The 26,805-nt window shown below is 44.8% G+C and overlaps 3 protein-coding genes across 3 annotated transcripts; 1 reads left to right on the forward strand and 2 right to left on the reverse strand.

Annotated features, from left to right (window-relative positions):
* Nucleotides 1-2,796: 2,796 nt before the first annotated feature.
* LOC109748307 (G-type lectin S-receptor-like serine/threonine-protein kinase LECRK4) lies at nucleotides 2,797-3,546 on the reverse strand. The gene is made up of 2 exons (XM_073505604.1): nucleotides 3,297-3,546; nucleotides 2,797-3,206 (listed from the first exon to the last, which is right to left on the reverse strand). Exons 1-2 carry the CDS (start codon nucleotides 3,544-3,546, stop codon nucleotides 2,797-2,799), a joined length of 660 nt encoding a protein of 219 aa, XP_073361705.1.
* Nucleotides 3,547-14,933: 11,387 nt separating this feature from the next.
* Nucleotides 14,934-16,911, reverse strand: LOC141020640 (G-type lectin S-receptor-like serine/threonine-protein kinase LECRK3). Its single transcript, XM_073505603.1, has 2 exons — nucleotides 15,593-16,911; nucleotides 14,934-15,027 (listed from the first exon to the last, which is right to left on the reverse strand). Exons 1-2 carry the CDS (start codon nucleotides 16,909-16,911, stop codon nucleotides 14,934-14,936), a joined length of 1,413 nt encoding a protein of 470 aa, XP_073361704.1.
* Nucleotides 16,912-22,507: 5,596 nt separating this feature from the next.
* LOC109748312 (desmethyl-deoxy-podophyllotoxin synthase-like) lies at nucleotides 22,508-25,919 on the forward strand. Its single transcript, XM_020307348.1, has 2 exons — nucleotides 22,508-23,416; nucleotides 25,302-25,919. Exons 1-2 carry the CDS (start codon nucleotides 22,508-22,510, stop codon nucleotides 25,917-25,919), a joined length of 1,527 nt encoding a protein of 508 aa, XP_020162937.1.
* Nucleotides 25,920-26,805: the final 886 nt, after the last annotated feature.

Genomic DNA, 26,805 nt, shown 5'->3' on the forward strand with positions numbered 1-26,805 from the left:
GACGCTTTTATGTACGTCTCATTATTCAAAATCACTTTGTGCACAGAGACGATTTATGAGGCGCAAAGGACATCGTCCCTTGATTCCAATAAAAAAAGATCCCGGTGGTTCAGAATATCTTGCTCCACCACCATCACCATAATCCCCCATCGTGCGAGATGTCCCAAGAAAGTAGTAACTACCATGTAAAAAGCATGCAATCTCTAGCCTAAACCTAGCACCGCCATGCCACACCGCCGCCTCTGCCAAGATCCTGCTCCTCCTCACCTCAGACTCGCTGTAGCAGGTCCACCCCCCTCGTCCGTCGGCATCCAACAGCAGGCCCGGGGACGCTGGCCTCCAGGCGGCGGCCTAGCCCCACTCCGGCCGCCTCGACCTGCAGCTCCGGCACACGGTGCACTCCGGCTGAAAGGGAAGATGACGGGTGGCGGAGTGGGCAACAGATCCGAACTGGACATCGCACCTTCTCCTACTGAGATCGTAGTGACATACGACCCGACAGGAAACAAATATAGTTTTAAATAGCGCGCTAAGCCTCTTAGCGGCGGACCTTTTTTAAATGCTATAGCGTGCTATAGCGAAGCTATAGCGAGCTATTTAAAATGTTTGTTCATTTGTTTGGATCAAAGTCTCTTAGCGCAAGACCTTCTGTAAATGCTATAGCGGAGCTATAGCGGGCTATTTAAAACAGTGAAAACAATGGTAGAAGATGAACAAGATCGACGAGGAGGACAAAAGGTATTGATCAGTTAGGCGCTCTTTTATTTGTATGTTTGATGTCCTTCTCGTTCATACTAAGATTGAGATCCACCTTTCTGTATGTTGTTGTTTTATTGGTCGCCCACTGCATCAATGTTATCAGAGACAGGGGGGATATATGCCCCTGTGACGACTCCCACCCGGCCCTCCATTTGCTCGCCGGCATCCTTTGTCTCTAAGAACCCGACGTCTTGCGACCAAAAAATCCTCCAAGTGTCCTCCGCCATGTGAAGCTCGTTTCCATCAGGTAGGCTGACCTCGTGCTTGCCACTGTCGACCAGCAGCAAGGCGGCAAGTTTATTTATATGTGAATCGATCTACTTTTTTATTTTAGTTTTTCTATCAATTCGTTCCAAGTAAGAATTGGAGCCGCTCCCATGATGCGTACTTAAGTGTGGAGGAGAATCTTGACATTGTAATTTAGATTATCCTATTAAGATAGGACAACGCTGCTTTGCCGGGTTTTTTCTTCTGAACTCTCATCTGTTTACTGATTAAACTTTTAGACTACTACAATTTAAATTAGATCTTACACATAGCTTTCTTCGTTGTCTGCTCCCAAATTATTGGCACTCATGTATGCAGGTTCTTGATAAAAAGCCTCTGAGAATATCCTGATAGAATAAGATGGTCAGTGTTCTTAACACATTTTTCTTTTTCATGCAGTTAATAATGCTCGTGTATCAACTATCAAATCACCTTCACCCTCCTCCCCTCCCATAACTAAAATTAAGAGCTTTGCACCCACGTTCTAACATTTCTTAGAATTAACATGGCTTCTACTCTAAACGGAGAGATCAACTCATACATGCAGTTTCTCACCTGCAAAAACTTTTCTCATGTTGTCTGATAAAGAGCACCGTGGATGGATATATTATCATGTTTGGTAAGATTTAATCATATGTGTTACACTATGTCTAGAGCAGCTAAATGGTATAATGCTCGCTTAAATACGTATATATTGTGTTAGACTGAAGATAATTAATATGAACTACCATGAGAGTTCAGTATTTTTTATGGTAACCCGCCCCCTTAATAAGTAGAGCTAGTATTAAGGCTTAGAGATTATCAGTGTCAACAACCATTAGAATTCAGTCCCTGTATGTTAAGCAGCTGTTATTTCTTTACATATATATGCTTCGTATGGTAATACTTACTTAGTTAATTGTTATTTTTCTAACAAATACACTTCAAGCATTCTCACCTTGGCCAATCTATCGATGACATAATCATTTTTCTTCTTAATACAGTATGTATCTATATTTCATATGGGCACATGAAATCTACACGGCTAGATTGAACTTCTGAAGTGCATGTTTACTCATGTGGTATATGTAATACCGTTCTTCTTTATTCTTATGGCTGTATGTTCAGCAAACGAAAACTTACTGATAGAAATTCCAGTAAATTTATGTATATCTCATTGGGCTTTCTTGGCAGAAAAACTTCTATGTGCGGATTTTGAAGGCAGTTGCCACAAGGATGAACTAGAGAAGCAGAGAAAGCAAGGAGCCATTGTTCCATTATCAGCATGTAGAAATTAAAAATCATATAGATATGTTTCACCTACTTTGTGACATGTAATTGTTCATAGGTGATGTGTACAATTAAGTTTGTAAGCTACTACTATTCTTAGTAATACAATGTTATTATTTTGTGCCATGCCATACAATTTTCGAATATTTTCTGATATGTAAATGAGAATCCAATTATTTCATAGGAGCAAGTAATTCTATTAAGCCCAATTGATTAAAAAAATTACACAATAGAAAGAGGATATATGCAGTTGCATCTAGCATGAATTTATCAAAGCATCCCTAGGGGCATAAAGATTCTCTCAAAACACCTCGTATCCATGTTGACGCGCTTTTTTAGGACGCTCATAAAACATGTCATATCCATGTTGACACGCTTTGTAAGGACGCTCTTAAACGTCTCATTTCCGTGTAGTCAGGCTTCCTCCGCGTCTCAATGGTCTTTGAGACGGTGCGTGAGGAGACGCTCCTAGGACGCTCTAATGAGCGACTCTAAAATCAGCTAGAGATGACTTAGTGCGTCTTTAACACCTACATTTAGCGTCTCTACATGGCATTTTTGTTGTAGTAAATGTAGGACGACACCGAAACTATACACATCTGCCTTGGTGTCAACGCGTGTATCGCCGCGGAGCCACTCAGGCGCGATGTACCCTCTGGTACCTCTGACATGGGTCACTGTGGTGTGCACCTGCTGGCTCCCCAACAATTTGGAGATCCCAAAGTCAGTGATCTTGGGGATTCCACAATCGTCCAATAGGATATTGTCAGGCTTGATGTCGCAGTGGATGATAGGGGCAATGCAGCCGTTGTGGAGGTACTCAAGTCCCCGAGCAATGGCGAGGGCGGCCTCAGCGCGCCAGCGCCAAGGTTGCCGCCTCCCAGGGTTGAAGAGGAAGCCACGGAGAGACCCTCCGGGCATGAACTCGAAAACCAACATCCGATGCTTACCTTGCTTGCAGTAGCTGATCATACGAACCTAGTTTAGGTGGTGGATCTGACCGATGAACTGCACCTCATTGGTGAACTCCTGCTCACTGTACTCGTTCGAGTCGATCAGCTTCTTCACCGCAATGAGATGCGGCTGCGGCGATCTTATCATTCCTTTGTAGACCTCCCCAAAGCTCCCTTTGCCCAGCAGTTTCTTGAAGCCATTGGTGGCTTGGTAAAGCTCCTTGCAACTAAACGATCTCACGCTCGAGCTCAACAACCGTTGGCTATCTTTGTTCCTGGTGAGGTAATACAATGCCATGAGGCTGCCGCTGAAGGAGATCACTAAGAGTAAGGCCAAGCAAATGGTGACGATCTTATATGGACCTACAAGTATCGTCGTCGTTTTTGATGGCACTAGTAGAAAAGAGGGCTTTGGTTTAGGCCGGGTCAGCCCATTAGTCCCGGTTCAGTCCAGAACCAGGACCCATGGGGCACTGGTCCCGGTTCGTGAGGCCAGGGGCCTGCCGGGCCTCGTGGGGGCATTGGTCCCGGTTCGTCTGGCTCCTTTGGTCTCGGTTGGTGGGACGAACCGGGACCAATGGGCCTCGCTCCTGGCCCATCACCATTGGTCCCGGTTGGTGGCTTGAACCGGGACCACAGGCTGCCCTTTAGTCCCGGTTCATGCCACGAACCGGGACCAATGAGGTGCCTATATATACCCCTCGCCCGCGAGCAGAGCACGGAGTGAGTGCTCTGTTTTTCTCTGGCCAGCGAGGGGAGGGCTTTGTGGTGCTCTACCTCACCTCCTATGCACATGAGGTGTTCGATGAAATGCCCGAGCCACACTAGTTAAGCTTTCTCGTCTCGAAGCTCGACCTCAAAGATCCATTTTCCTCGAGATTTGTCTAGGTTTAGCGGCCCGTCACGTCCCATTCCCGTCTTCACCGCCGTCGATCGCCCGCGCCGATCTCGTCGCCGGCACCACCGTGGTGAGCCTCTTGTTCTTATCTTCTTTCTGAAAGAAAAAAATTCTTACTTTAGATAGATACTTGTCTAATTTTCTTACTATTTTATTGCTTGTTATTATATAGTGCGATGGTTTTGGTATCCGCCCCCGTCGGCCCTCGTCCTGTCTATGATTCGGATGTGGTATATATTATCTTTATAACTATTGGTTCATTTATTGTTTATGAAAATTATGCCGACCAACGTGACATAGATTTTATTTATCTAGGAGGTATGCGAACCGGAAATTCCAACCGACCCTATTGTCGAGAGGTTAAATTTAGTTGAAGAAGAAAACAATTTCTTGAAAGAAAAAATAAAAAAAAGTTGAGGTGGAGAAGATGATATTGGAGTTGCATGTTGCGGATGTCGTCGATGATCACAAGATCAAGATGGATGCAATGCGCTTGAAGATTAGAAAGATTAGAAAATATGCCATTCATACCGAGGCTTGGTATCATTATGCCGTTGGATCAATTGTTACCTTGGTTGCGATTATGATCACATTTGTTTTCGCATTGAAATGTTTTACATAGTTTCAATGTATGGTTTAATTAATTAGATGCTCTGGAGAGCTATATGTTGTTAGATGAGAACTATGTATGTACTTTGGTTTTAATGTGATGATGAACTTCTATTAATTTGGTCACTTAATTATCTATTCATGATGTTCTGTAATGGTTTTTGACACACTTAATTATATATAATGCACGCAGATGAACCGGCAATGGATGTACGATGACAGACACACCTCCGAGTACATTAAGGGCGTGCATGATTTTCTCGAAGTGCTGAGGCAAACAAGCAGAATGGTTTTATGTGTTGTCCATGCCCTAAATGTGGGAATACGAAGTCTTACTCTGATCGAAAAATCCTTCACACCCACCTGCTTTACAAGGGTTTCATGCCACACTATAATATTTGGACGAGGCACGGAGAAACAGGGGTTATGATGGAAGACGGCGAATAAGAAGAGGACGATGACAACTATGTGCCCCCTGAATACGGTGATGCTGCAACGGGGCAAGCTGCTGAAGATCAAGAAGAACCAGACGATGTGCCCAATGATGCTGCAATGGGGGAAGCTGCTGAAGATCAAGAGGAACCAGTGCCCGATGATGACGATCTCCGCCAGGTCATTGTCGATGCAAGGACGCAATGAGAAAGTCAAAAGGAGAAGCTGAAGTTCGATCGCATGTTAGAGGATCACAAAAAAGGGTTGTACCCCAATTGCGAAGATGGCAACACAAAGCTCAGTACTGTACTGAAATTGCTGCAGTGGAAGGCAGAGAATGATGTGCCTGACAAAGGATTTGAGAAGCTATTGAAAATATTGAAGAAGAAGCTTCCAAAGGATAACGAATTGCCCGACAGTACATACGTAGCAAAGAAGGTCGTATGCCCTCTAGGATTGGAGGTGCAGAAGATACATGCATGCCCTAATGACTGCATCCTCTATCGCGGTGCGTACAACGATCTGAACGCATGCCCCGTATGCGGTGCATTGCGCTATAAGATCAGACGAGATGACCCTGGTGATGTTGACGGCGAGCCCCCAGGAAGAGGGTTCCTGCGAAGGTGATGTGGTATGCTCCTATAATACCACGGTTGAAACGTCTGTTCAGAAACGAAGAGCATGCAAAGTTGATGCGATGGCACAGTGAGTACCGTAAGAAAGACGAGAAGTTGAGAGCACCCGCTGACGGGCCGCAGTGGAGAAAAATCGAGAGAAAGTACTGGGCTGAGTTTGCAGGTGACCCAAGGAACGTATGGTTTGGTTTAAGCGCAGATAGCATTAATCCTTTCGGGGAGCAGAGCAGCAATCACAGCACCTGGCCCGTGACTCTATGTATGTATAACCTTCCTCCTTGGATGTGCATGAAGCGGAAGTTCATTATGATGCCAGTTCTCATCCAAGGCCCTAAGCAACCCGGTAACGATATTGATGTGTACCTAAGGCCATTAGTTGAAGAACTTTTACAGCTGTGGAATGGAAACGGTGCACGTACGTGGGATGAGCACAAACAGGAGGAATTTAACCTGCACGCGTTGCTGTTTGTAACCATCAACGATTGGCCCGCTCTCAGTAACCTTTCAGGACAGACAAACAAGGGATACCACGCATGCACGCACTGTTTAGATGACACTGAAAGTATATACCTGGACAGGAAGAATGTGTACCTGGGCCATCGTCGATTTCTTCCGACCAACCATCAATGTCAAAAGAAAGGCAAGCATTTCAAAGGCGAGGCAGATCACCGGAAGAAGCCCGCCATGCGTACCGTTGATCATGTACTTGCTATGGTCAATGATTTACACGTAATCTTTGGAAAGGGTCCCGGCGGACTAGCTGTTCCGAATGACGCTGAGGGACACGCACCCATGTGGAAGAAGAAATCTATATTTTGGGACCTACCCTACTGGAAAGACGTAGAGGTCCGCTCTTCAATCGACGTGATGCACGTGACGAAGAACCTTTGCATGAACCTGTTAGGATTCTTGGGCGTGTATGGGAAGACAAAAGATACACCTGAGGCACGGGAGGACCTGCAACGTTTGCACGAAAAAGACGGCATGCCTCCGAAGCAGTATGAAGGTCATGCCAGCTACGCTCTTACGAAAGAAGAGAAAGAAATCTTCTTTGAATGCCTGCTCAGTATGAAGGTCCCGACTGGCTTCTCGTTGAATATAAAGGGAATAATAAATATGCCAGAGAAAAAGTTTCAGAACCTAAAGTCTCATGACTGCCACGTGATTATGACGCAACTGCTTCCGGTTGCATTGAGGGGGCTTCTACCAGAAAACGTCTGATTAGCCATTGGGAAGCTATGTGCATTCCTCAATGCAATCTCTCAAAAGGTGATCGATCCAGGAATCATACCAAGGCTAAGGAGTGATGTGGCGCAATGTCTTGTCAGTTTCGAGCTGGTGTTCCCACCATCCTTCTTCAATAACATGACGCACGTCCTAGTTCATCTAGTCGACGAGATTGTCATTTTGGGCCCGTATTTCTACACAATATGTTCCCCTTTGAGAGGTTCATGGGAGTCCTAAAGAAATATGTCCGTAACCGCGCTAGGCCAGAAGGAAGCATCTCCATGGGCCATCAAACAGAGGATGTCATTGGGTTTTGTGTTGACTTCATTCCTGGCCTTAAGAAGATAGGTCTCCCTAAATCGCGGTATGAGGGGAGACTGACTGGAAAAGGCATGCTAGGAGCGGACTCAATAATATGCAGGGACGGGCATTCTTGATCTCAAGCACACTACACAGTTCTACATAACTCTACCTTGGTGACCCCGTATGTCGATGAACAAAAGAACAGTCTGCGCTCCAAACAACCGGAGCAGTGCGACGACTGGATTACATGTGAACACATCAGGACTTTCAGCAGTTGGTTGGAAACACGTCTCAGAGGTGACAACACTGTTTGTGATGAGCTGTACTCGTTGTCCAGGGGACCATCTTTGACTGTATTGACTTACAAAGGATACGAGATAAATGGGAATACATTTTACACGATCGCCCAAGATCAAAAGAGCACCAACCAAAACAGCGGTGTCCGCTTTGATGCAGCAACCGAGAGGGGAAAGGATACATATTATGGTTACATAGTGGACATATGGGAACTTGACTACGGACATGATTTTAAGGTCCCTTTGTTTAAGTGCAAATGGGTCAATCTGTCAGGAGGCGGGGTACAGGTAGACCCACAGTACGGAATGACAACAGTGGATCTGAACAATCTTGGGTACACTGACGAACCGTTCGTCCTAGCCAATGATGTGGCACAGGTTATCTATGTGAAGGACATGTCTACCAAATCGAGAAAAAGAAAAGATAAGGAAGCGAATACATCATACGATGAGCGAAAGCGCCATATAGTTCTTTCAGGAAAAAAGGACATCATGGGAGTGGAGGGCAAGACAGACACGTCTGAAGATTATGAAAAGTTTCATGAAATTTCTCCCTTCAAAGTCAAGGCTGACCGAAGCATCCTGATAAACGATGAAGATTATCCATGGTTACGGCGCAATAAGCAAACGACACAAGCGAAGAAAAAGTGAAGACTTTCTCCCGCAACTATTATGATGATACCATGCCAACTTTGTAACAGACGAGTATGATACCATTGTCCGTTTTGTACACGAAGTGCATACAGTTTTTGCCGTAACCCTCTCAACTTCTTTGCACATGCTATGTGGATGAAATGATGATACCATGCCAACTTTCAACCTTTTCAGAGTTCATTTGAAATGCTTTTCAATTTCAGGGTCTTATAGCTCAAAATAATCAATAAATGCATGAAAAATAACAAATGAAGTCAGAAAGGGTTGAAAATTGATGATGTGGCTTTGAATGGTGCATTTTGAACACACAAAAAGTCAGGAGTTCAAATAAGTTTTAAAAAATGAAATCCCTTTGTAACAGACGAGTTTCCGTATGAAATCCTGATACTTCGAAAGAGATTGTCCGTTTTGTACACGAAGTGCATCCAGTTTTTGTTGTAACCCTCTCAACTTTCTTGCACATGCTATGTGGATGAAATGATGATACCATGTCAACTTTCAACCTTTTCAGAGTTCATTTGAAATGCTTTTCAATTTTAGGGTCTTATAGGTCAAAATAATCAGTAAATGCATGAAAAATGGTGCATGAAAAATAACAAATAAAATAAATAAGTAATTAAAAACAAAATAATATAAACTTTAATAAAATATATAAGTAAAAACAAAATAAAATAAACTTTAATAACATAAATAAAATTTATGAAACTAAAATTATCAAAGTATTTTCTGTTCAAAACATTATAAGCAACCTCTAGTATTATTGAAACTAAAATTATATAAAATTGATGCAACTAAAATTATCGAAGTATTTTCTGTTCAAAATCATTGAAAGCAAAAAGAATTTTCATAAAGAACTTTTTTTGTTAGAAACTTTAATAGCAAAAAGAATTGTCATAAAGTAAAATAAATAATAATTAGAAACAAAATAAAATAAAATAAATAAGTTTTTTGTTGTAAGTAGGAACAAAACAAAATAAATAAAGCAAAAAAGAAAACAAAAAACAGGCAAAAAATAAAAAATATGCCACCTACTAGGCCACGACGGCGTGAATACGACTAGAAACCCATCGATGGGCCAGGATTCAGGCCCGCAGAAGGCCCAATAGGCCCATCAGGCATACCAGTGACAATTAGGCCCGTAAGCCTGCAATGGAGAGGAGCTCGAGAGGGGAGCGGCAGTGGGGCTTATAAACAACTGCGCGCCCCTCTCAACTAGCAAGGTGTGACTAAACTATCGACGCGGGCGCAACAGCACAAGGCCTTTGGTCCAGGTTGGTGGCACCAACCAATACTAAAGGGGTGCAGGCCTTTGGTCCCGGTTGGTGACACCAACCGGGACTAAAGGTTGCATTGGTACCGGTTTGTGCCACCAACAGGTACCAATGGGTTTGCTATATAAGCCAGCACTTGTGAAAATTTCGTCAGTTCTTCGATCCCTCCGACGACGCCGCCAGGCTGCCCGAGCTCGCCCGCGCCCTCCCCGTTGCCGCGCCCTCGCCGTCGCCCACGCCCTCGCCCTCGCCGCGCCCTCGCCCGACGTCGTCGCCGCGCGCCGTCCCTGCCCTGACGCGCACCGCCCCTGCTGCGCCCCCGACCCGCCCCGCCGTCGCCGTCGCCGTCGCCAGCGCCCGTCGTCGCCGTCGCCCGCGCCCTCGCCCGACGTCGTCGCCGAGCGCCGTCCCTGCCCCGACGTGCGCCGCCCCTGCCCCGCCGCGTGCCGCTCCTGCCCCGACGCCGTCTCCGTGCCACTCCCCGCGCCCCTGCTTGCCCCGACGCCGCCCGCCGCGCGCTCCTCCCTCTGTGAGCACCGCGCCTCTGCCGGCCCCGCCGCCGTGCTATTTTTTTACATGTTTTTAGATTTTCATATCTGTATGTATGTATGTATTTTTTAGATATATGTATTTTTTTGATGTATGTTCATATATGTATGTATGTATTTTTTACATGTTTTTTGTATGTATGTATGTATTTTTTCAATTGTAATGATGTTTTAAAAATACATATATGCAAAAGTTAGATTTTTAGAAAAGTTTTATCTATATATGTTCTCTGATTTAGTACATTTTAGGTCCATTTTTAGAAAAAAAAATTATATATTTAGGAAGAAGGAATAGAAGGAAGAAGAAGGAAGAAGAAAAAAATTTATATATGCAAAAGTTACATTTTTAGAAAAGTTTTATATATCTAGCTAGGAAAGGAAGAAGAAGAAAAAGAATGAGAGGAAAAAGGAAAATAAGAAGAAGAAGAAAGGAGAAGAAGAGGAGAGGAAGAAGATGAGAAATAAATAAGAAGAAGAAAAAAGAAGAAAAAGAAGAGGAGAAGAAGAAAGGAATAGAGGAGAAGAAGAGAAAATAGTTCTATTTTCTCTTCCTCTCCTCTATTCCTTTCTTCTTCTCCTCTCTTTTTTTTCTTATTTTTTTCTTCAATCTTCTCCTCTATTAATATCTTCTTCTCCTCTTTTTATTTCTTCTTCGTCTTCTTATTTTTTATCGGATATGTCGTTGTCGATATACCCCGTGTCCCGATAACTTCAACACAAGGGGGGGGGGGGTCGACCTACCCCCTCCTCGACAATATTATTTTCCCATGTATGTATGTTGTCGTTGTCGATATAACCCCTCCCGGATAACTTCGACCGTGATAACTTATACCACGGGAGCACCCCCCGGCCCTCTCGCTCGACCAAAACTCTCGAGGACACCCAAACCCTAGAAAAAAAGATGTCGGCCTCCTACCCCCTCCCGCCGCGCCCCTACCCTTGAAGCGTTGCCGAGGCCACCCCAAACTCGGAATAAGCTAGGTCTACGTTTGCACTAATATATCCACCTGCTGTCATGTTTGTGTAATAATTGCCATGTTGTAATATTTGCAGAAACAATGGAGCACGGACGAGACGAGGAAGCAGAATAGGTGTTGGGGGATATAATCTTAGCCGGAGGTGATGTCTTGTCGTATCTTAACGACAATGATGGTCTGGAAGAACAGGGTGAATAAGCAGGCTATGGTGATCGAAGAGTGGAGGAGGAAAGACATGATTATGATGGCTCCAGTGACCCAATGCTGGTGCAAGAAGGAGCCCGTGGTGACGGCTCCGGTGAACGAACAAAGTCCGGCCAGGTAAATACATTAGTTAAGCCTGTGCTGACTAGCTAATTGATGCATTCATTGTTTTGGTATGTACACATATTAATTAACTCTCGTCTTTCTTCTTTTTTCTAGCCCTCCGGATCGAGCACAACTTCGGTAAAGAGACGAGGCCCGAAGAGAAAGTTGCGCTCGGATGAAAGGTTTGAGATCACAGCAATCACGCGTGACGGCCAACCGATTGAACCCATCCGGACAAAGGAAACATTTGCTGCTCAGTGCGGGGTTCTTGTTAGGGACAAGATCCCGATCAGCATCCACCAATGGTATAAGTCTAAGAAGGAAGACCCTGAGGTGTCTTATGTCAATGATATGCAGAAAGATGATCTTTGGACTGAGCTGAAGGCAAATTTCACCCTACCGCCAGAGGAGGATCCGGAGAAGCCAGTTAAAGAGCAATTAATCAAGTCTCATGCTCTTAAGAAGATGGCAGACCTATTCAGGAGGTGGAAGAATGAGCTGAAAACGTTTGTCGACAAAGAAGAGACACCATAATTCATCGGCAAATATGAGAAGATCAGAGATCACTGGCCCGCATTTGTGGCCCACAAGACACCGGAAAAGAGTAAGAAGTTGTCAGCGACAAACAAGAAAAATGCTGCAAAGAAGAAGCTTCACCATCGCACGGGGTCAGGTGGCTACCTCAAAGCCCGGCCTAAGTGGGCCAAGGCTGAGAATGATCTGCTTGATAAAGGGATTGAACCAGAGACAATGAACTGGCCAGACCGTTGCCGGACCTGGTTCTTCGGGGCTGGTGGAACCTTGGACCCTGTATCAGGGAAGTGCGTTTGGACGAACGAGCAAATGAGAATACCAGTCAAGAGGCTTCAGCACTATATCGATGCAGCGCAGCAAGGGACGTTCGTTCCAAACAGAGAGAACGACGAGCTCACAATGGCCCTCGGGAATCCTGAGCACCCTGGACGGACACGAGGCACGCCAGGCTCCGTTCCGTGGAAGGCTGGTTTTCCGGACGCAGGCGGTTACAAATGCCAGGAGAGGAGGAAAAACGTGGAGCAGACCCAAATTCAGAAGCTGCACGAAAGGGTTCAAGCGCTAGAGGAACGAGACGTAGCTCGCAGCAATCGACCTGCCGAAACTACCCCCGAAGCTACCCCGCCATCTCAGCGGAGAAGCAGCGTGGCTTCCATCGAGCTGCTTCAGCCGGAGCATGTCTTGACGTCTCCTGCTAGCTACCCCGTGGATGCTATCACGGAGTCTCAACATTGCCACCTTATGACGCAATGGGAGAACTTCAAAGTCAAGGCGGCTGTTGGCTCTGTTCGACCTCCTGAAACCCGCGCAACTTTTCACTGTCGTCCGATTCCAGAAGGATATGCTAGGGTGACGGTGGACGAAATAACGGAGGGATTTGAGGACCTCCAGCTTGACCACCCTACCGGTGAAGGGGAGACTCGGCTGGGTTCTGCTCTGAAGACTCCATGCCTATGGCGGAAGGAGCTCATCAACCTTCCGAACTGGACGCCTCCGGCGAGTAAGGGCACTCCGCCTCCTCCTCCGCCTCCTCCTCGGGCGAGTGATCTGGGCACTCAGCCTCCTTCTCTGGCGCGTGGCGGCACTCCGCCTCCTTCTCTGCCTGCGGCGGCGCGCCCGAGCAGCCAGCCTCCTCCTTCTCCGCCTCGTCAGCAAGGGCGGAAGAGACCCACCGCTGCTCCGGCTGCTCCGGCACTTCGTAGTCCTTCTCCTCCTCCTCGTAAGCAAGGAAAGAAGACAGCCGCAGCCGCTTCGTCTGCTCTGCCGGCGTCTAGCAGTACAGCCAGAGGCGGGAGGCAATACAGATTCGGTCCTTCTCTGAAGACTCCAGAGAAGTTACCATACGAGAGGACTGAGGAGGAAACCACGAAGATCGTGCGAGCCGAAGTGACGAACTTATTTGAAGGGGTGAAAGCAAAGAAACATCCACCTCCGGAGGAGAAGGTAGATCCGGTGAAAGTGAAGCGCACTCTGGCTGCCGTGACAAAACCACCAAAGTCTCCGCCGAAAGGCAACTACTAGCGCATTATTGCAAAAAGATTTGTTGAAGCGGAGCGGTCGGGAAGTACTGTCAGTGATCAAAGGTTAAAAGAACGACGAGCTGGGAAAAAAATTGCCCAGCTCGGCGAACAAGCGAACCAATCGTGCCCCCCCCCCCCCCCCCGCTCAAGGTGTCTAGCGAGATCGTCGCTAATGATCTGAGGATGGTGCCCGTTTATAGCCATCTTGGAGATTACCTGCCCGACGATGTACATTATGATTTCTTGGAGGTGGACGAACACAAATACCATTACGGGAAGCCTCTCGTCAAAGATGAAAGATCTCTAACAACGATGATGCGAAGATTACATGATTGGTACATGAAAACCTGCTATGTGGGGGGAGGGATACTTTGACGCTAAGAGTTAAAGAGGAGCATGACCTCGTTGGAATTGAACTGTTGAATGTTCCATTTGAGGAGTTCTTCCAGTTTTTCAATCAAAAGGCCCTCGATAAATCAACGGTCACTTGCTACTGTCTGTAAGTAGTACTACTTCTGTCATTAAGTCTCTCTATATAGGTCAGCTCTTTCATTGCATGTATTTATAATTATCCTCACTATATTATGCACATTGAAGATCGCCGAATTGAAGAAAAGACAAATCGGTGATATTGGATTCATTAACACAAATCTCATAGATGCAACTTAGGTTAAATATCATGCCGAAAATACCGAGGCCAACTTGCTACGATCGTTGGTAATAAATGAAAACAAAGATATAATACTCTTTCCTTACAACTTCAAGTGAGTGTTACTGTCTTGTGCATATTCGGTTTCCCTTATTAGTCCAGGTTATAGTAATGTAATTGATGACTTATGCATGCGTGCGCAGCTTCCACTATATTCTCCTAGAGATTAAGCTTGAGCAGGGAGTAGTAACCGTCTTAGACTCGAGACGAAAAGATCCCCAGGACTATGCGGACATGACTCAAATGTTCGAGAAGTAAGTTAAATCGATCATTATCCACCATATCAGCAACTTTGTTCATTTCCTGATATCAAGTAATTGTTTTCTTTGTCTGGCAGGGTTTGGAGAAAATTCACCAAAAAAGCTCCGGGACTGCCGAAGAAGCTGCAATTTAGACACCCGAAAGTAAGTACTATAGTAGCATGTTCCGCGCATCTCCTAGTGATTCAAGCGCTAGTTTCATCAATACCATTTAGCATGCTTGCTTATCAGTTTGATTGACCTCTATTTCTTGTAAAGTGGTTGTGGCAGGAACAAGGGAATGATTTCTGTGGATACTACGTTTGCGAGTCCATCCGCCACACGACCTGTGAGCGGGGCTACTCTGACGAACAATATGAAGTGCGTAAGCAATAATATTCACAATTTTATTTTATTACCATCATTTGTGTTGAGTTTCATTTATTCATATATATATGTGTGTGTGTGTGTGTGTGTGTTGACCCCCTTCTTCAAATTAGATCTTTCGGATGCGGGATGAACTCCTAGCACCAGATCATATGCGAGCAATTCAAGAGGAATTGGCGGCATTCTTCCTTGACCACGTGATCGCTGAAAACGGAGAATACTATGTGGACCCTATGTTCAAATATAATTAGGAGATTATATTGTAAGAGATAATTATTGTATATATGTAGCCGGTAGTGTCGGATAGATATACGAGAACTTGTTGTTCGACCAATCTCTCGGAGAAGGAGAGGTGGTCGATATCACTTCTCTCTGTATGCATATGTTCATGACGATTTTCTGTTTCCTTCATTTGCTTGCTAGCTAGCGTGTCTAGTCATCTCTATACGTATATAGTACGTAGCGTCGACCAAGCACGGAAAAACCCCCAACCCCCCTTTCAAAAAAGCAAAAACCCCAGCCCCTGAAATGATAACGCGTGGATGCCTATTGGTCCCGGTTAGTGCCACCAACCGGGACCAAAGGCCCTCCTACCTGGGCTCGCCGCACCGGCCACGTGGAGGCCCATCTGTCCCGGTCGTGTAAGAACCGGGACTAAAGGGCTAGGGCATTAGTAACGACCCTTTAGTTCCGGTTCAAAAACCGGGACAAAAGGCCCTTACCAACCGGGACAGATGATCATTTTTCTACTAGTGGGCGGTCTCTCCATGTAAGAAGTATTATTCCCCTTCCTCACCTTGACCAGCGCCTTCGTTGTGATGTGACGTCATTTCCCTGTCGCCCGTACACGAGTGCCCCCAACTCGACACAGTCGGATCCGTTGATCATCAGCGCTGCCGCGCAAAAGCAATCATTGAGGCAGTAGTCGTGGCACTGCTCCTCTAAGACCGATGGGAACTTCTTGTAGTATATTGAGAGCTCCCAGATGGTGTTTGGCAGCTCTACGAGTGAGAACTTGTCAGAGATGTTCTCCTCGCCACACCTCTGTGCCTCGAACCCCGGCGTGCAGCCACTCTCAGTATGCTCTGCATCGATGTAAGTGTACCCACTCGGGCACAGGCAGTTGAGCCGCTCTTTGGTCTCCACACAGTACGACCCAGGGCCGCACATGCCTTGCATCCTGGTCGTCTTCAACTTGCAGCCCCCAGCACTGGGGAGCGTGCCCGACACGGTCCAAGTCGTGTTCTGGCCGCCACCGCCGCCATGTTTAGGATGGGCGTAGGCACGGACGATGCCGTCGGGGTCCATCCTGGCGAACCGGAAATAGTTCCTGCCAGTGGCGAGAGGCGAAATCAAGTTGTTGATGCTGCCGTCATAGAGAGTGTAGCTTAGGTGGCCATACTCGTCGAAGGTGATGGTCGTGTTGCCGTAGGGGCCGTTGGTGGCTGTGGCCCAGTAGGCGTTTTGCAATATGTCACCGGTGAAGAGGTCGATGCAGAGGACGACGTTACCGTCGCTGTGGGCTGCCAAGCTGAACCGACCCGTGGTGAACCCCGTGTACGCGCGCTTGGAAAATAGAAACCCCTCCAAAGATTGGCCCGGAAGGAGGGTATCCGTAGGGAACCCAAAGCTCTCCCAGAGCACGTTGTCGCCGTCCCCGAGGAGCTGAACGTTGCCGGAGTCTGTTAGCACGAGGACGGACCCACGCTTCATGCTGGGGGTCGGGGCCCTCCACAGCTCTATGCTGCCGTCGGTGAGCGTGAGCTGGCCGTCGGCGGGGATGCTGAGGACGGACAGTGCCGTGGCGTTAGGCGTGGTGCCCATGGCGGACTCTTTCGCGAACCACACCACGGACTGCGCCTGTGGCGGCACTGAACCGAACCGGAACCACGTGGCAAGGAGGAACTTGGTCGGGTCAGAGTCGTGGGCGCGGAAGCCAAAGGCGAAGCTGCCGGACCGGCTGGTGATGTAGTCCGGCACCGTCGGGGTGTCTCCCGCTGTCAGTTTGGTCCGCGCCACGGCCACTGGGAGCAGACGAGCTTGCTGAACCAGCAGCATGGCAATGGAGGTGGCGACGCGGAGCAGAGCAAAGCTGGGCAGCGCCGCCGGCGGCATGATGTTACCGCAGCTTCGTACGGAGCATGTAGCGTGTGTTGCCGTAGTGCCTGCCGTGTACGATCATAATTAAGTTGCTGGGTCCGGGCGTGAGATGACCGTCGTGCTGGGTGGGTGGGTGGGTGGGCGTCAACGGATGCTGCGTTGGTTCCCGCCCGGCAATGCTAGACATACGGAGGCTTTACGGGACTTTTACAGGCAATGCTGAGGTGGGCTTGTTTAATTGGTAATTAGATGAGGCGGGCCCCACCCTGAAACTAGGGGGGAGAGATTAGTGAGGGGAGGAGGGTTGGTCTGTAAATCCTTGTAAAACAAATCCGTACGTATAGCATCTTTGGTTCCCGCCCCACTCAAGACTCGAGTCTGACCAAGAAGTCTTCACAAAGAAATGTACTTGACGATATCGATTATTTGTACTATAAAAATGATACTGGCAGTATACTTCAAGACCGTGCCACAAATTCAAGAATGAGAGCTTTTCTTCTTCTTCTAAGGCTAAGTCGACTGAGTTTTTTTTCCCAAAAAAAAAGTCTCCAACGACAGCATACGAATAACCCCGACCTATTTTCCTTCCACAGCTTCTCAATGCTCGCAAACCAACCTGTGATTGGATGGTTGGGAGGACAGTGGTATCCCCAGCCCACCAGAGTTCAAGTTCTAGGCTTGATATTAGTGCTTGTATTATTCTAAAATTTATTTCAGGCTTCCGGCAATGTTCGTTCAGTGGGAGGAGACGTTCCCGTCGACTGTTGTGACTTCGTAAAATCTCAAGATGCTATGCCAACTCAGTCTCTCGAAGGTACTCATAAGGGTAGAGTGTGCTTGCGAGCGTTCATAGGGGTGAGTGGACGCTCGTGTATGTGAGCGCCCACAATTGTACTGTATTAAGAAAAGACTTCTCGTTCTTCCATGTTTAGGGCTGGGTTTGCCATGCTTTATTTTGCTCTATGTGTTTCGTTCGCTTGTCGTCTCCGGGGCTGCTTTTTATTAATTGGCTGGAAAATGACTACTAAGAAAATCAACAGAAAAGTATGCCCGAGGCATTTTTTCGCGATATGATCACATCTATTATAAAGATGACTACTAAAAAGTCAACGGAAAAATGTGTCCAGGGAATATTTTGTGTTGCCATATGATCCTGGAAGTACAAAGTATCTCATTCGCAAAAAATTACAAAGTATCTCAAATAAAAAAAAATACAATGCGGGTACTATAAAAAATAAGAAAATTAGTAAACAAAAAAATAACTGTAAAAACCATATTGGGGACGGCGACAAGTTTACAAAATTCACATTTTTTTTTAAATAATTTGTAAAATAAAAAATGAAAAAAATCAGGAACTTTTAAAAAATGTGGACATGCAATTGTGGGACAACCCCCCTTCCCTCTCGCCATGAGTTGCAGTCACGAGTATTTGAATCTCAGCGAACTAAAGTACAACCTCATTACAACTTAAAATAAATTGCAGCACATCTTAATGTGATATATTTGCATCACTTGTATACATGGTTTTGGCATAATTTCAGAACATTTCTATTGGACTAACATATTAATCGAGTGCCAAAGGCTGGTTACTATTTCGAGTGATTTTGGACTCTTCAGACAAGGATATTTCCGGGGCTTAAAATAAAGTAAAAATATGAAAGTTATTTTTACACAAGAAGAGCCCATCGGTTGAAGAGGGGCGCACAGAGTGCCCCCCACATGCCACGTCCACGCACCCCTGCCCAGGCCATGTGGTGGTTGTGAAGGTCGGTTGTGACTGCCCATTGGTCACAACCTTGCTTTGGAATATTCCGAGCCTCCAAAATTTTTCCGGACTTTTCGGAGTTACAAAACTCCGGTGGTCAATAAAATGGCGACGGGAATCTGATTCAGCATTGAGGAAATGTAGAAAGGTGCAAGAAAAAAGTTCCAATCTCAAAAGGGGCTCTCGCCCTCCGGGGTTATGAACACCATGAAACAGAGGGGGAAAACCTTCTACCACCAAGAAGGTGGGCAAGAAAGGAGAAAAAGGAGGGGGGGGGGGGGGTCCCCGTCTCTCCGGGTGTCACCAGAGCGTTGTTGGGGAACTGTCAATTACCTCCTAGTAACGCAACCAATTACCTAGGTTCAATTTTGCTGCACCTAGCATTGTTACTCCACACTTGCTTTCTTTGAAACTTGCAAACTATCTTTTGCTAGAAAGGTCTAGGCAAAGAAAACGTTTGGTGTATGTAGTGTTGTATCATTGGTAGAGAGAAGCCAAGAGAATATGAATCCTGTCTTAAGTTTCTTTTGGGTTTGACATTCAATACTACGTTCTTAGAACCTCCACTGTGGAAATAGCTACAATAACTCCATGCACTTGGGGATTGTCAAGATGCGCAAGCGCAATAAGCGCCAAATGGCACACGGAAATCCAGTCCATCGGCCTCATGGAGGTGCAGATTGAAGCGGGTGTACTAGAGAGTGTGTGCATGTCGGTCTTACAAGCAGGCTAGCACATGGGGGGAGTACGTTAGCGGGTCGTGATTGCCAGTTGCACTCCCGGCAAGGGATAGGATGGCTGGGTTGGGAGGGGTTGTTGGAGCGAGACCAACACCTCCTCCATCTGAATTAAATTTCCAATATTTCCTTATGTTACATCTCTTGTTCGTCACTTTCATTTTGACCCACTCCTCCACATATTTTCACTTTGCCCTCTAGAGCATTACTAACAACACTACAATGTGTTTTACCACATTTAAATTTGCATTTTGAATGGTTTTGACTACATTATGTGTATTATCACCTATGTATTTTATTGAATTTTTATTTGAAAATGTATTGAATTATCAATATAGAATTCGTTTGAGTTGTTTGCAACCGTATTGTATTTTTTTCCTTACCTATATAATCTTTTGAGTCAAAAAATAAAACAAAGTCAAAAAAATCGGAATCTTTGTTGGGGCAAACTTTATGGAATGTTTGGAGTGCTTGCAAAGTTTCATCATGTAAATTGTTGGAAGTCGTGGCAAAAAAAAATCAGTGCTCCTAAATGCGTTTGAAAGTACCATTTTCAGAGCATCACTTTTGTTTTTCTCCACAATTTTCACGAATGTGATTTCATGAAGAAATTTTGCAACCACCCTACAAATTCCTTAATGTTTGTCACAAAAGAAATTCAGATTTCTTTAACATTTGTTTTTGAATTTACTGTTCATACGGGAGCTTATGAGCTCACGAGCAGATAGTCCACGGCCTAAAACTTGTTGAATCTTTTAGCACTTCTTCATTATGTTTAATCCCCAATAAGATAAATAAAACATGATAATCAAACTAGAGATGAAAATTGAAAAAAAAGTAGCAAAATTATGTAAGTTGTCATGCAATTGGGTACATAACAAACAAACATCATATCCATATCATAGATAAGATTAGTAGACCGGATGATATCCCTAACAGAAGGGATAAGAACACATGTGGTGTGGTGGAAGAAGATGCAGGCACGTTGTTCGCCATGTTTTTGTTTGACCAACTCTTCGCCATGTCACCGAGGAGTTCATTGACGTCGACATGAAGTCGTCGTGCTTAACCACGATGAAGGAAGATCCAACCGCCGAGGAAGAGAAACAACCCACGTGGTGTTGTTCCTACCGTCGCTCAGCTCAGCTCGATCTTGAAGCACGACGCACGAGTGCGAGACGGGTTTAGCACAAATGTATGTGTCCTCTGCTCAAGCTCTTAGAGGTGTGTTGAACAACCCACCTTATTTGTTGGTCTTCCACGCCCTTCACTAGCATGGTGGGACTAAACATTCTGTAATGCATGAATGGGCCATATGGGCCTCTATAATTTTCCCAGAAATTATTGAAAATAACAATGGGCTAAACCCCAATAATTCCAACAAAACTCGGTAGTAGATTGCATATTTAAAAGCCTGAAATTATGCGTTCTTTTTTTGGTCAAATTATTTTGTGGAAATGAAATCTGAAATTGAACACATACATTTGGTACAATCTTAGGTTTGAAATAGATAATTCGGTATTTCCATTTAATTCTTCGTTTTCTCATTTGCTAGTAGTATATGTTGTATCAAATTGTAATCTATATCTATATACCAATATAAAAAGAGCTAGTTGTAGAGATCCAACATATCTCATCCTTTCAACCGAGTCTATCCGATGGTCTGTTTTGCCTTGGTGTAGCGCTAAAGAAAGTTAGCATCCTCCCTAATTAATAGTATCCATAATATCAATGTCAGCGTCAACCAACTAATTATATATGGCCTAATATTAACATGCAATTAAGATCTTGCCAAATACTAGTATGATAACGCGATGTAGTTAATCTATTGCCTAATATCCCCTACAAGAAATAGTGCATAATATTAACATGCATTGCATCGTACATGATTACTAGTTGGTTTAAGTAACCCTAACCTTCAATTGGTCTATGCATCCGATCGGCACTAACTTGGGACATATCGAAGGACGTGAACAACTACCATGTATTGACATAATCTTGGCAGTTGCGCTGAGTAATCAATATGCTACAGCTCGCTTGAAGTAACCATCGAGAGTGTGCCTATCCCTGTACCATATGTACTTGAGTACTTGACTTAGGTCATTGTTGCCAAACACAGCTAGCTCTCTTGTTTGTTTGCTTTGGAATCCACATCAAGCTCCCCCACAAAAAAAAGGAATCCACATCAAGCTGCTTACGTTGGAGTTGTAACTACTTTATTTTCTATCACTATTTACAATGTCCAAATTAACGTATACATATGGGACAACAATACAACGTAATTCTTTTGGATATCACCCACAAGTCTTACCTTGGCAAGGTCGCGGTGATGCCGGGTGCAAGAATCAGCGCCAACGCAGCAAAGGTGGCTACGGCAAGAGGAAGGAGTTTGGTGTGAAAGTTTCGTCCCACCAAAAATCTCAACATAAAGTGCCGTTTATATTTCCTTTTGGTTCCCTAAATATAAAGATGAGAGTTTTTTAAAGTTGCCTTTTAAACTTTCATACAAATCAAGCATCAGATCTTTTAGCTAGCAAATAAAAACCTGACTTTGCTTCAAATCGAGCATCACATTTTTTAGCATGGCAAATCGAACGTTTTTATGAAAAATCACGTTGTCAGAAGGATGGCAAATTTCTTTAGCATACATGGCAAATCCTTGCCATGTTCAACATTTTGACAGGATTTGCACGCTTGCTAAAGGAAATTCTCATCCTCGCGACAACATAATTTACCATAAAACCATTCGATTTGTTAGGGTGCTTTTTGCCCTCTAATCTGCGTAATGTGCTAATCTCACCTATCAGCCAGAGACGAAAGCCTATTAATCACTAGCCTCGGATCAGGGAATGCTTAGCTACAGCTAGCATTTAAATTTGATTGCATGTGCGTCAGCTCGTTCAGTAACACTTGTGCTCTCCGTACAGCCAGAGACGAAAATCTATTAAAACCTACGTATTATAAATTACTAACGGAGATTGGATTTTCTACTCCGGGAGTACCTACTTAGTATTATATATAAGATCAGGCCCTCGAGTCAGAGACTCAGAGTGCAGCATCACCTCCACTCTACCGTACTGCGCCTTAGTTCAACACGCGAAACCTCTCCATGGAGCAGTGGGCGTACTACCTCTGCCTTCTCTTAGCTCTCCTCCTTCCTCTCCTTCTCTTCAAGCTCAACAGGAAGCATAGCAGCGGCAATGGCGGCGTGCGTCTGCCACCCGGTCCGTGGCGGCTACCGGTCATCGGCAGCCTTCATCACCTCGCCGGCAACCCGCTCATGCACCGTGTCATGGCCGACCTCGCACACCGGCTAAACGCGCCTCTCATGTACCTCAAGCTCGGCGAGGTGCCGGTGATGGTGGCCACGTCCCCGGAGGCCGCCTGCGAGATCATGCGAACGCATGATGTTGTCTTCGCTACGCGGCCATGGAGCCCCACCATGAAGATCATGAACTCGGAAGGGCTAGTATTTGCGCCCTACGGCACCTTGTGGCGGCAGCTCCGCAAGATCTGCATCCTGGAGCTTCTCAGCGCTCGCCGCGTGCAGTCATTCCGCCACATCCGGGAGGACGAGATTTACCGACTCGTGGCAGCTGTCGCAGCGGTGCTACCCATGGAGCCCGTGAACGTCAGCGAGCGGATTGCCGTGCTCATCACCGATTCGGCAGTACGGGCCATGATAGGGGAAAGGTTCAAGAGGCGTGAGGAGTTCTTGCAGACACTCGAGGATGGTGTCAAGATTGCCAGCGGGTTCAGCCTCGGCGATCTATTCCCGTCGTCGTGGCTCGCGAGCTTCATCAGCGGCACGACACGGCGGGCCAAGGAGTACCACCACAAGAGCTTCGAGCTCATGGAGTATGCGATCAAGCAACACGAGGAGCAGAGGGCCACCGCTGCTTCAGAGAATGATGCCGTGGAGGAAAGAGAGGACCTAGTGGACGCGCTCTTGAGGATACGCAAGGAAGGTGGCCTGGACGTGCCTCTTACCATGGGAATGATCAAAGCAATTATACTTGTAAGTACAACAATTTCTTAGGTTCTGCCTCCCCTCTTCAAGCAGTTATACTTTGGCCACAGAGTTCCGTAAGAAATATGCATATTTTTAAATTTTGAATGATTTGAAGATGATTCACCAGTCACCACGCCCACCTCCCAGTTCAAAATATGCTGTATTAAAGAAAAATAAATATAAATATTTTTGATAGTTCATTTCGTGCTTGATTAAGTGTATTATCAATGTGTTCTTGTTGATGTTAAAACTTTTTTAATAATTTGAGTCAAACCAAAAAAATTGACCAACATATATTAAAAAAGTTCAAGTATTTTAAAACGGTGGAGTAGTAACCTCAAGACAAAAAGGTCATGTATTTCGACACGAGAGAGTAGTTAGCAAGACACAAGTGTCTCTTAATTCGTTTTTTTTTTCTCCAGTTCACACGGAATGCAATAATTATTCACTTATGTGTTATATTCGCTAGGAAAAAGTCCAAAACAAACCTTGAACTTGTAGACATAAGCTAAATCAAACCCCAAACTTTCAATCCCGAAAATTAGCACACGGAACTTTTTGATCCCGGTCTATTTTAAACCTTGAGGGCGTTTAACTGGTATTTGCTGACGTGGCCAGGATCGTTGACTGGGCTGGCTGCACATTAGGACAAATCGGCCGGCCCAGTAGCACGGTCGCTCACGTGCTCGTTATGCTCTTTTCTTTCCTTTGTTTTACATTTTCATAATCATAATTAATTCTTTTACATTTTTTTATAATAAACGTTTTTTTCAAAATACACGCGGACCCACTTTTTGTATATTAGGAGTGACAAAACATAGAAGCAACAGTGAGCTTGTGAGAGGTCCCGAACTAGCTAGGGACCTGGAACTCGCGGCGGCCGGACATAGCCAATCGCCATGATGGCTGCTAGTCATTATAAATTGCTCGTTACATATAAGGACAGAGAGGAACGTTTATATATGGACACTTTTTAAAACCTTCGAAACATTTCTTGAAAAAAATCTGAACAATTTTAAAATAACGAATATTTTTTAACACAAATAATGTAAGAAATTCCAAAAAAAATTCGAAAATATGACAGGGTAACATACTGTCAAATATACATTTTACATTTTATAAAAATATATGAACATTTTTTTACATTGTTTTAAAAGATTGTTCAGGTTTCAATATTATTTGCAATTTTGCTAAAAATGTTTATGTTCCAAATAGTGTTCGCTTTTTCAAAATTGATTGTGTTTTCAAGAAAATTGTTCGTTTTTTTATAAGTGTTCAGAATTTTTAGTAAGTGTTCACACTTTAAAAGAACGGATATTTCAAAAGTCGTTCTGGTCTGCACGTTTCCAATATACGTTTGCCCTAAAAGATATTTTTCCAATCTTTTTTTGTGCCCTAAAAGATATTTTCAAATCTGGATGCTACGATCTGTGGTTAAATTGCTCGGGCCTCTAATTATATAAAACTAATAGCCAATGCTTCTAGTGGCTAGTGTGTGGAGTTTGAACCTTGTGAGCGCAAGTTCCATTACTCCAGAGTTATATATATATTTTTTGGGTATTTTACTTCCATGTTACAAAAAAGCAAAAGAAAAATCGGTTTGTGCCTGTTGGGCCGACCCAGATGCGAGCGCACTCAACTTTCCCGGCATTTGAGGTGCCACATCGATAATCCCTGTTTGGGAACACACTTAAGGTTTAAAATAGACCGGGATTAAGAGTTCAGGGTTCGAATTATCTTTCGTCTACAAGTTCAAGGTATATTTTAGACTTTTTCCTATTCACTATTATTCGAGGACTTTCTACTGGATATCTCACTACATATGGGCGACAATCCAAATCTGCTAAGAATAAGTAGCAATTCCAAATTTCATCAAATCGGCAAATTGCAGGATCTGTTTGGTGCCGGAAGTGAGACATCAGCAACCACTCTCCAATGGGCCATGTCAGAGCTCATGAGGCACCCAAATGTGATGCAGAAGGCACAAGACGAAGTACGCAACAATCTCCAAGGAAAGCCTAAGGTGACCGAGGATGACTTGATCAATCTCAAGTACCTTAGACTCGTCATCAAGGAGACAATGAGGCTTCATCCAGCTGCACCATTGCTTCTCCCTAGGGAGGCAAGGGAGCCTTGCAAAATCCTTGGGTATGACGTCCCCAAGGGCACCACGGTGTTGGTGAACGCATGGGCAATCGGAAGAGACCCTAAGCACTGGGAAGACGCTGAAGAGTTCAAACCAGAGAGGTTTGAATCTGGCATGGTTGATTTCAAAGGAACAGACTTTGAGTACATACCGTTTGGGGCAGGTCGAAGGATGTGCCCTGGAATGATGTTCGCGCAAGCTAGCATCGAGATTGTGTTGGCCGCACTTCTCTACCACTTCGACTGGGAACTCCCAGGAGGGATGAAACCAGATGGGTTGGACATGACAGAGGAGATGGGCCTCACTGTCCGACGGAAGAACAACTTGTACCTGCACGCTGTGGTTCGTGTACCCCTGGTTTAATTTGCACTTGCCTTGATATGTGACGAAAAAATCTGAAGTATGAGTTCCTTCTATTTCTTTGTCTAGTGCCAAGAAGTACTGTTAATTACATCACTGCAAGTGGAAGGTGGATTTGGGTTGAGTTGTGTATTTACTTTGTAAGGCTTTGTTTAATAATATAATAAAAATGATATATGCATCTTTTGATGGAGAGGCTGGGGGTTATCCTCCTTTTGAAAAATATACTATTTAAAAAAGAGTAGCATTTTTTTCCTGCCAGCTGTATGGTTTGCTAATCGGTTCTCCCCCCTCACACCACGTACCTTCACCAATTATTTTTTCCACCCAACCGATTTTTAGTACGCCACACCATATTTTCCAGCTTCCTCGTAAGCTAATTAATGTACTTAATTTGCTTACACTCTGCACCAATTCCACCTTAACTTAGTTACTGAACATTTTTTTATCAAATCATGGGCAAAATTTGGTAACCATTTATTTTCACAAACACGGCAGAATTTGTTGAACATTTGGTTAAACAATTAATATGGGCAGGTAAATTATGAGCTAATCTCCTAGAATATTTATACCCCATTGCAACGCACGGGCACTATCCTATTAAATAGTAAAAATATATAGTGAAATGTTTTGACAAACAAATATTAGAGCCTAAAACATTTGAAAGTTTCTCTTGTTTGAACTCCGAGAACTTTTCTTTGAGCCATGTTTCTTCAGGGTTTCTATCCGGTTGTTTTGTTACTCCGTTTTTTCTTCATTTCTTTTGAATAAATGAACATTTTTATATTAAGCAATGAACATTTTTAGAACATGCGATGATACGTTTTTACAAACAGTAGATGAACACTTTACAAATATGTGACAAACATTTTTCAAATACGCGACGATC

Source organism: Aegilops tauschii, chromosome 7, assembly GCF_002575655.3.
Source record: "Aegilops tauschii subsp. strangulata cultivar AL8/78 chromosome 7, Aet v6.0, whole genome shotgun sequence".
In the NCBI taxonomy this organism is placed as follows: Eukaryota; Viridiplantae; Streptophyta; class Magnoliopsida; order Poales; family Poaceae; genus Aegilops; species Aegilops tauschii.

What these genes read in the sequence shown, in the direction of transcription:
- LOC109748312 (XM_020307348.1), top strand. Translation starts at nt 22,508, where the DNA reads ATGGAGCAGTGGGCGTACTACCTCTGCCTTCTCTTAGCTCTCCTCCTT. An exon ending in TGATCAAAGCAATTATACTT is followed by an intron (nt 23,417 to 25,301) that starts GTAAGTACAACA and finishes GGCAAATTGCAG; the next exon opens with GATCTGTTTGGTGCCGGAAG.
- LOC109748307 (XM_073505604.1), bottom strand. Translation starts at nt 3,546, where the DNA reads ATGGCATTGTATTACCTCACCAGGAACAAAGATAGCCAACGGTTGTTG. An exon ending in CAATGAGGTGCAGTTCATCG is followed by an intron (nt 3,207 to 3,296) that starts GTCAGATCCACC and finishes TCATGCCCGGAG; the next exon opens with GGTCTCTCCGTGGCTTCCTC.
- LOC141020640 (XM_073505603.1), bottom strand. Translation starts at nt 16,911, where the DNA reads ATGCCGCCGGCGGCGCTGCCCAGCTTTGCTCTGCTCCGCGTCGCCACC. An exon ending in CAACGAAGGCGCTGGTCAAG is followed by an intron (nt 15,028 to 15,592) that starts GTGAGGAAGGGG and finishes ATTTGAACATAG; the next exon opens with GGTCCACATAGTATTCTCCG.